Source organism: Chlorocebus sabaeus, chromosome 20 (assembly GCF_047675955.1).
Source record: "Chlorocebus sabaeus isolate Y175 chromosome 20, mChlSab1.0.hap1, whole genome shotgun sequence".
Taxonomy (NCBI): Eukaryota; Metazoa; Chordata; class Mammalia; order Primates; family Cercopithecidae; genus Chlorocebus; species Chlorocebus sabaeus.
This window is the reverse complement of record NC_132923.1, coordinates 109,106,120-109,116,139: the sequence shown is the minus strand read 5'-3', so window position 1 is coordinate 109,116,139 and position 10,020 is coordinate 109,106,120. Positions and strand designations below refer to the sequence as shown.

Below are 10,020 nucleotides of genomic sequence, written 5' to 3'. Positions count from 1 at the left end.
AGACCCTGCTTTGGATATTTGGATATATTTCAAGAATCTGAGACCCAATTCTTTTAGATATTTACCCAGAAGATTACCCTGGCTGACCTCAAACTCCTGGGCTCAAGTGATCCTCATGCCTCAGCCTCCCAAATACCTGGGACTACAAGTATGCACCACTATGTCTATCAATAGTTGCATCATTTTACAATCTTACCAACAGTGCACAAAGGTTCCAATTTCTCCACATCCTTGTCAATACCTTTTATTTATTTATTTAGAGACGAAGTCTCGCTCTGTCACCCAGGCTGGAGTGTGGTGGCGCAATCTCGGCTTACTGCAAGCTCCGCCTCCCGAGTAGCTGTGACTACAGGCGCCTGACACCACACCCAGCTAATTTTTTGGTCAGTACCTGTTATTTTATTTAAGACATAGGGTCTCATTCTGTCAGCCAGGTTATAGCACAGTGGCAAGATCACATAGCTCACTGCAGCATTGAACTTCTGGCTCAAGTGACCCCCCCGACCTTAACCTTCCAAGTAGTTAGGACTACAGCTGTGTGTCACCACGCCCAGCTAATTAAAAAAAACTTTTTTTGTAGAGACAGAGGTCTGCCATGTGGCTGAGGCTGGTGTTGAACTCCTGGTCTCAAGTGATCCTCCCGCCTCAGCCTCCCAAAGTGGTGGTAATACAGGTATGATTCATCTTGCCTGGCCACCATTTTTAGGTATACAGTTTAGGGCTTGCTTTTTAATCTAGTGCTTTTTCTATTATACTACATACTCTCTGTGAAAAAGAGAAATTTGAAATGAGGCAAAAATAGATTTCTAAGCTAGATATTATGTTCTTTCAAATATTATCAAAGAGCCTGCTTATGTAACTTACTAGCTGTGAGAACTTGAGCAAGCTATATAACTACTAAGCCTCAATTGCATTACCGAAAATATTAGAAGACTGTTGTGAGGATTATAGGTATTACATATAAAGTGTCTAACAGAGGGGCTAGAAAATAATAGGTGCATCATGAGTAGAAAGTTTTATTGCAAGGTCAGTAACAAGAAACAGCATAGAAACCATACCAATTTTGGTAGCACTATAGATGTTCTCAATAGGAAATATTTCTCCTAGTCCATATAGGAGAACCTTGGCCAGGGCTGGAACCAGCTGGGTGGTAGTAATCAGAACATTCACACAATTCTTTCTAGAAGGGAGTAAAAGGGAAAAGAAAAGGTGAAACTAAACCAACCTGGGAGCAAGAATTCATATGTGCCAACTCTTTAGAATTTAATTATTAAAAATTAACCTTAAAGGACCTGGTATGATACTGTTCAGAGCCAATGTTCAGCTACTACTCATTATTTCATGTTCATTTACTTTCTATACTAAAGGGCTGAGGTTCTACTCATTTTTGTCTCTTAGTGGATGCAGAGCAGCAACTTAGTTAATTCTTGCCTTATTTCCCCTGTAACCATTCTAGTCACAAATACTTGTTGAAAAATACCACCAACCCATGTCACTGATATCGTATTTTAGAAAACAACAAAAAGTTCTGAGCTGTACTCTTTCATCTTAATGCAAGTCAGTCCATGAGATATGATTTGTGTTTGCTTTGTTCTTTATACAATAGCAACACAGATTGCAGAATACACATTAATTTTACATGTCCTTTACCTTCACCAGATATCCACTCCTTGGTGTCAGTTTTGCTGTTTACTACATTGTGGATCTGGAATTCCTGCTTTGAGGGAGGGAGCAATAGGGTATTGGTGCAGACACAGACTGGTGCATTTATTTCCCAGTCTAAGCTTCATGTTGAAATCTCCTTAATCTGCTTAATGTACCCTTTTTCTTTTGACTCTTGCCTTCTTGAGTGGGTTTGGATACATTTCTTGGAGCTTCCTGTACCTAGGATATTCATAATACATCTCCTCCATGTATTCTTTGACGTCACCAGGCCCAAATTCCAGACTAGAGATTATGGGTTACTGAAGTTTTAATTTCTTGAGCAAAAAGTAAGGAGAAAGAAAAAGGATTTCATATATAAATATTCTCTTAAAACTAGAAGGTGTGCTGTTAACATATAATGACCTTGCTTCCCACCTAACACAAATACTTCCCTACATCATTTAAACTCCTCTCTACCCCTATCTCAAACCCTGTTTTAGAGAATGGCTCATCCTGAACTGGAGTAGAAGAATATGTCTCTGAGAGGATGAGACCTAAAAGAACCATTTCCATACCTGGACTGGATGAGAAGTAAGGACTTTAATGCAGTTCCTAACCAGGAATCTGTTAAAACTTCAATTTCTGCTCTTAATCTCTGCAGTGCTTCCTTCCTCTGGGGACTGAGGAGGCCTTTAGGAATAAAAGCAAACACATTTATCATTTGACAACATACATTTGCTGATACTGAGAAAGCAACTTCTCAATTCAATTTAAAAAGTGTGAGTCACTGAAATACTCTACTGAGTTTATATATATACATATATATATATATATATATATATATATATATATTTTTTTTTTTTCCCATGAACACATGTGCTTTATTGAATTCCACTGTAGACAGGCGAATATAAACTGCTGTATATAGGGGTGGGGTCAAGAGGGCAGGACCAACAGCCCCAGGATGCAGGGTCATCAGTGGAGTACATGGGCTCTACTACTGGCCTTGGAGGTCCTTTATCTTCTGAGAAATTGCTTGGAAGATTATCACTGAGCTAGTGGTGAACAGCATGAGTGCAATGACCACAGGGATGTTGAGGAACAGGGTACAGATGTTCAAGCACTTAGTGGTGGAGGCACAGGCCTGGGCCCTAGTCACGTCACCCACCATCTTCCTGTCCCTAGACTTCATGCAGTACGCTAATGCTATGAAGCCCATGAAGCACCAGTTCATGAAGAGCATTTTGAACAGGGTTCTGGCATGGAGATCTCACTGCGGATGTGGATCACAGAGGACATCGAGGGAGCAGAGCTATGGGGTGCCCCCAGCATGGCAACCTCGTGTTTCTCCTTGAACATCTCCTAATTTGGCGGGAGGCCAGTGTTGGCGTGAGTGAACAAGGATTTGGAAGTGTGGTTCTTGGTGTCAAGACAAGACCAGTTGCCTTTTTTGTTTGAGATGGAGTCTTGTTCTGTTGCCCCTGCTGGAGTGCAGTGGTGCAATCTCAGCTTACTGCAACCTCTGCCTCCCGGGTTCAAGCAATTCTCTGCCTCAGTCTCCCGAGTAGCTGGGATTATAGGCAGCTGCCACCACGCCCAGCTAATTTTTGTATTTTTAGTAGAAACAGGGTTTCATCATCTTGGCCAGGCTGGTCTTAAACTCCTGACCTCATGATCCACCTGCCTTGGCCTCCCAAACTGCTGGGATTACAGGTGTGAGCCACTGTGCCCGGCATTTTTTTTTTTTTTTTTAATTTCTCTTCTTGGAGAAACCTTAGAGTAGTGCTACTCAGAATGCCATTTTTACTTTCTTTATCAGAGTGTTTTGGGGATGTTCAGGCAAAAATAAATTTTTAAAAAAGTGTTGTTACAGGGACACAATAACAACAATAAAATCAGCTGACAGAAATAAGAAGATTCTGGTGCAAGCTCCTTCTTTCATCACCAACCAATAGCATATCTTTGGCAGACTGGTGGACCACACTTTGAATTGCACTGCTTAGAATATGACATCAAGGACCAAAGTGTGAAAAATTAGTGTTACAGCTAGAAGAGTCCTCAGCATTTCTAATCTCTCTGTAAAGAAACCAAACCCAACGAAAAAAAGGGCCCTAAGATTACACAGTAAGTTCATAGCTTTTGGTCTTAAGAAGTCTTTCCATTACTCCACACAACTTCTATGGTGACTACATGTCCGCTTGCTTCAGAACATGTTGACATGAAATTCCAGGTTGAATAACTAATTCTCTGTACTGTACTTCTGAAACAACTCCAACTGATAACACACTAAAACACTGCCCAAGACTAGATATCTAAGCACAAAAGAGAACTCATATGAATGGGAGCCTGCTCTCAGACACTTCAGTTAAAATATTCAAACAGTAAATCTGGATCTGAATTTTCTATAGTGAAGGTTAAAAAAAAAATCCTGTATTCTATTAGTAATACTCCATAAAAGCAGATGGCATTTTTGTGAGGAGGAGAACTGGAGTATAATTTGTTTTCAGATTGATGGTTCCACAATGCAAGTCTAGAATTAGATGACTGTCTTAACATTTTGGATAAAACGACAACAAAACCAGTACCTATATATGATACACTCAACTAATACATGATGTGACACTTTCATCAATTCATATTGGTACAAAACATACAGCTGGCCATTAATTTTAATCTGTTCTCCAAAGTAGGCTCAGAGGATTCTCACACAGGGTTACATCACTTTGTTCAGGAAACCAGGTCCAGGCATTGGGCAGGAAAAAATAAGAGACTCAGGCTGAATATGGAAACTAACAAAAGAAAGGCTAATGTTTGCGAGAAAGTGCAAAAAGACTTGGAGTTGCCAAAATAAGAAATACTGGCTTTGAATCATGAGAAAAAATAAACAATAAAAAAGGGAATCTAAAACAAGTAATTAGATTCCTAAAGTCTGGAAGCCCATGATTTTTATCTGGTATTAGAGAGCTGTTAACTGAAATGAACCAAATTGATCTTTAAAGTCTTGTCCCTACTTTTTGCACCATATTATAAGGCAGCATATTATAGTACAAGGGCTCTTGACCTTGAGTAAAATACCTCTCTCTAGTCTAGCAGTCCTCAACCTTTTCAGCACTAGGGACCAGTTTCGTAGAGGACAATTTTTCCATGGACCTAGGTGGGGGGCAGGGGGTTTCAAGATGAAATTGTTCCGTCTCAGATAATCAGGCATTAGATTTTCATAAGGAACATGCAACTAGATCCCTTGCATGTACAGTTCACAATTAAGATTTGTACTTCTATGAGAATCTAATGCCACCACTGATCTGACAGGAGGCCGAGCTCAGGCAGTAATACTCACTTGCCGGCCTGCTTACCTCCTGCTATGTGGTTGTGTGGCCTGGTTACCAACAGGTGGCTGACCAGTACCAGTCTGAGGCCTGGGAACTGGGGAACCCTGCTCTAGGCAGTCTATGTAATCTCTGAATCTTCGAGCAACATTTTGTATGTATGTATATCTTTGAGGGTGATGGTTTACAGTTTTAAATATTTTCTCAAAAGGGTACCTCACTAAAAAAGAAGCTGCATGAAAGTACACTGGACCAAAAAGTTAGGGAATGTGAATTTCAAACATGGTATGGTTACAAATCTGCAATGTGACCATGAATAAGCTGCCCCCACTACCCCTATGATGGACATCACTTTTCTCAACTGCAAAATGAGGAATTTAGATTAGACTTCTGTCTCTTTCAATTCAAACAATCTATGATTAATTAATTCTAAATAATAGAATTTTAGGCATAGTGGCATCTGGCATTTGAAATATTTCTGGTCAGAAAGAATTTCCAAGATCCTTCAAATCACAACACATTGATATTGCCAACCTACAATCCTGGACCTAGATTTCCATCCGCGAAAAGTTACTAGCTAGTTCTATTTGACTTGTCCTGATAGTTACATAAACCAGCCCCCAAAAAAATGTGGCACCCTATTAACTAGCATTGACAGTAGTTGTGATACATGTCATCAAACATAATCTACAGAACACATTTCCTTTAAAAAGGCATTTGTCCAAAGAGAACAAGAGAACTTTCCAAAATTATGCTTAGAGAAGCCCATTAGAAATATAGAGCTTCCTCCCAAAAAGTTTCAACCAAACCTCTATTTTTTTAAATACAGAGTTTAACATGTTACTGTGGTATAATTTATAAGCAGTTGTCATGGGGAAGCTAAGGAATCCCTGGAAAGGAAAGGAAGAAACCAGGAAGAAACAGAGAATCAGACTGGTTAGATGCCACACTTACCACCCACGTTGCTTTTATGCTTATCATAGATTTCTCTCACTTTCCGGTAGCGGAAAGCTAGTTTCCTCATCCAGTCCACACCTCCCTGAACACCCACAGAGGAACCATGGCTGCCACTACCTCCTGAGCCACTGAAACCATCTGTTGAGAAACTGTAGTTGCTGCAAGGAGAGAAGACAATAAAAATTAAAATTTATACAGCATAAAGTTTTTGTTTGAGTGCTATTTGGTTGGGTTCTTGGTATCTGATAAATAAGGCCAATGGTTTTAAGGATCTTCTTCCTTGGTCTCTGTCAGAGTCTATCTTTCATTAGTTCTCTATCTCACACTTATTACTTTTATCAAAGCAAGGATTGAAATGAGAGAGGGAAGGAAAGGTAGAAACAATTCAAGCACCAGCATTCCTTAGAGGTTGACTTGGGATAAGGCATCTTTTTCACTAATGACAGAAAATAACCACACAGTGAAAAAAGCAGAATATAAATTTTTGTGAGTACACATACACACACAGTGATGGCAACTATGTAAAAAGGAGAAACATGAAAAAATAATGAAAGCAAATAGTCTAAAATGCTAACAATGGTAAGATAATGGTAGATATTTTCTCAAGTGATCTGCTGGTTGGTTTATGTTCACAGGTCACTGTGGTAGCTTCAAAATATATCCACAAATTATCTGATATTCCTCTCTTCTAATTCTGCTCCCCTTGGGTATGGACTATACTTAGAATATAAATAGAATGTGATAAAAGTGATAGTGTTAGGCTTCAGAGACCAGGTTTCTTCTGCTCTCTCTTGGAGCACTTGCTCTGGAAGAAGCCAGCTGTCACGTGAGAACATTCAAGCAGCCCCATGGAGAGGCACGTGTAATGAGGAACTAAAGCCTTCTGTCATCAGCCACATGTCAGAGATTGGAAGCACATTCTGCAGCTCTAGTTAAGCTTTCAGATGATTAGAGTTTGAGCCAACATCTTGATTTCAACTCCAGAAACTCTAATTGAGAATTACCTCTGGGGCTGAATGTGGGATTACAGACTTTGGGAGGCCGAGGTGGGTGGATCACCTAAGGTCAGGAGTTCCAGACCAGCCTGGCCAACATGGTGAAACCCTGTCTCTACTAAAAATACAAAAATTAGCCGGGTGTGGTGGCGCATGCCCATAGTCCCAGCTACTCGGGAGACTGAGGAAGGAGAATCGCTTGAGATTGGAAGGCAAAGGTTGCAGTGAGCCAAGATCGCACCACTGCACTCCAGCCTGGGGCGGGGAGGGAGGGGGGAAGAACTATCCCTGGCCAGATGCAGTGGTTGATGCCTGTAATTCCCAACTATTTGGGAGGCTGAAATGGGAGGATTGCTTGAGGCCAGGAGTTTGAGACCGGCCTGGGCAACATAGCAAGATCTCATCTCTAAGAAAAATTGTTTTTAATTAGTCAGGTATGGTAGCGTGTACCTGTTGTCCTAGCTACTTAGGAAGCTGAAGTGAGAGGAACACTTGAGCCCAGGAGGCTATTGTGAACTATGATCGCACCATAGCACCTTAGCCTGGGCAACAGAGCAGGCCCCTGTTTCTTTGAAAAAAGAAGAAAAAAAAAAAAAAAAAAAAAAAAAGAACCACTTCTGTACACTTAAAAAATGACAAAGATAGTAAATTCCATATGTATATTTTACCTTGACAAAATAAAATTTGTAAAAATAAATTAATAATAGATTTTCTAGATTTAAAATCCTTTAATTTAAGTAGGCTGGGTGTGGTGGCTCATGCCTGTAATCCCAGCACTTTGGGAGGCCAAGGAGGGGGCATCACTTGGGTCCAGGAGTTCGAGACCGGCCTGGGCAACACAGGGAGACCCTGTCTCTAAAAAAAAAACGGAAAAATTAGCTGCGTGTGGTGGCATGTGCCTGTGGGCCCAGCTACTCAGAAGGCTGGGGTGGGAGAATCACTTGAGCCTGGGAGGTTGAGGCTACGGCAAGCTGTGATCACAACACTGTACTCCAGAGCCTGGGTGCCAGAGCGAGACCCTATCTTAAAAGGAAAAAAAAGTTAAAAAAAGAAATTGAGTACAAGCCGGGTGTGGTGGCTCACACCTGTAATCCCAGCACTTTGAGGGGCTGAGGTGGGTGGATTGCTTAAGCTCAGGAGTTTGAGACAAGTGTGGGCAACATGGCACTCGTCTCAAGAAAAATACAAAAAATTAGCCAGGAGTGGTGGTGTGTGCCTATCATCCCAGCTATTCTGGCGGCTAAGGTTGGAGGATCACTTGAGGGAGGCAGGGACAGTGGTTACAATGAGCCGAGATGGTGCCATTGCACTCTAGCCAAAAATAAAAAAAGAAATTGTGTAAAGAGTAATAAAATTAATAAATTAAAATAAAATAAAAAATGTTAAGTATTTTTTTAAAAAGAAAAAACTAGCTAGGTCACTTTTAAGTTCCTCACCTACAGAAGCTGTGAGAGGATAAATGTTTCATTGTTTGTTTGTTTTTCAAGATGGAGTCTCACTCTGTCGTCCAGGCTGGAGTGCAGTGGCGTGATCTCAACTCACTGCAACCTCTGCCTCACAGGTTCAAGCAATTCTCCTGCGTCAGCCTCCCGAGTAGCTGGGACTACAGGCACGTGCCACCACGCCCAGCTAATGTTTGTATTTTTAATAGAGACGGGGTTTCGCCATGTTAGCCACATTGGTCTCAAACTCCTGACCTCAAGTGATCAGCCCGCCTTGGCCTCCTGAAGTGCTGGGATTATAGGCATGGGCCACTGCGTCCGGCCATTTAACTGTTTTAAGGTACTAAACTTTGGAGTAATTTGTTGCATAGCAACAGATAATACAATCATACAAACTAGGAAGGATTAATATTTCATAAGTAAAGATCTAAAAATGACTGAACAACTTGGTTCAATCAAAAGTTAAAATAGATCCCAATATGCTAAGAGTGAGATTCTGTGCTTAAGAAAATATAGCTGCTAAAATATGATAGGTTAGCCACACGTATAAGAGAAGAAAAAACACAAAAAACTGGGATTCAGAGCAGAATATAAACTCTTCAGACCAGACCTTTCCCTGAAAAGAACAGTAAAGTGTCATAAGAATTATGCCCTCCATGACCATGTGCCAACACAACATGTACAATTGGATGCTGCACCTGAAAGTGAAACCTTCCAATATTCTCAGCTCTACCTGACTTGGTCCTTATTAAGGTGGTATGTCCAGTTCTGCTCCGTATTTGAGAACTCATGGATGGAACACTGAATTTTGGGGTAGTTACTGGGAAGAACATTTTACTTATAAAAAGGGATAAACATTAAAACAAACTAATATGAAAAGATGTGACAGGTTTTTTTCTTATAAGTCTTTAAGTTAGATAAATTTTTGGATCCTTCTTAGCTAAGGCTACTGGGTCAGAAGAAAGAGGAATGAGAAGCCTGAGCAAGCATTTTGCCACTGAGATCTCCCTGGTTTAGCTTTCACTATAATAAAATGTGGAAGACTGCCTTACAGAGATGAGGTCTCCCTATGTTGTCCCGGCTGGTCTTGAACTCTGGGACTCAAGTGATCCTCCCACTTCCAAGATGCTGCAATTACTGCGTGAGCCACCGTGCCTGGCTTGCTACCCATTCTTTAAGGTTCTGCTCTAATGCTACTCCACTGAGCAGGCCTCTCCAATGTTGGCACCACCCACTCCCTATCCCCACCAGAATTCTTTCTTCTTGTGCTCCACAGCATTTTCTATTGTCATCTTCTCATACTGTACATCACGGTTAATTGTGTTTGTTTCTATGTCTCCTAACAGGTTGTGAGCTCTATCAGAGACATATTCTATTTATCTTTGTTTTCCTCCAAACCTAGACAGATCTTGCACATAACAAGTGTACTGGTGTCCAAGAATCATTATGTTTATCACCTCAAGTCTTGGCCATTGTCATCAGAAGCCACATCTTCCACATGTACCTGGTCACACTCCTGTTAAAAGACAAAACACACTACTTCAGTCCAGGGAGTAGGAGTGGTATTACCATCATGACATACTATAAAAAGACCATATACAGTGTCAGGATAATGAAATGCCTTATGGAATTGCTTATGTGTGAGTGATTACTCTC

At 40.8% G+C, this 10,020-nt stretch overlaps 1 protein-coding gene across 4 annotated transcripts in view; it reads right to left on the bottom strand.

Moving 5' to 3' along the window:
• The window catches only part of EYA3 (EYA transcriptional coactivator and phosphatase 3), a 120,787-nt gene that overhangs the window by 16,504 nt on the left and 94,263 nt on the right, over positions 1-10,020 (bottom strand). For all 4 annotated transcript variants that reach the window (XM_073007631.1, XM_073007630.1, XM_007979797.3 and 1 more), the window contains 4 exons: positions 9,822-9,880; positions 5,925-6,085; positions 2,220-2,334; positions 1,059-1,180 (listed from right to left, as the gene is read on the bottom strand). In XM_073007631.1, coding sequence (XP_072863732.1) covers positions 1,059-1,180; positions 2,220-2,334; positions 5,925-6,085; positions 9,822-9,880 — 457 coding nt within the window. The remainder of the gene's footprint in view (positions 1-1,058; positions 1,181-2,219; positions 2,335-5,924; positions 6,086-9,821; positions 9,881-10,020) is intronic.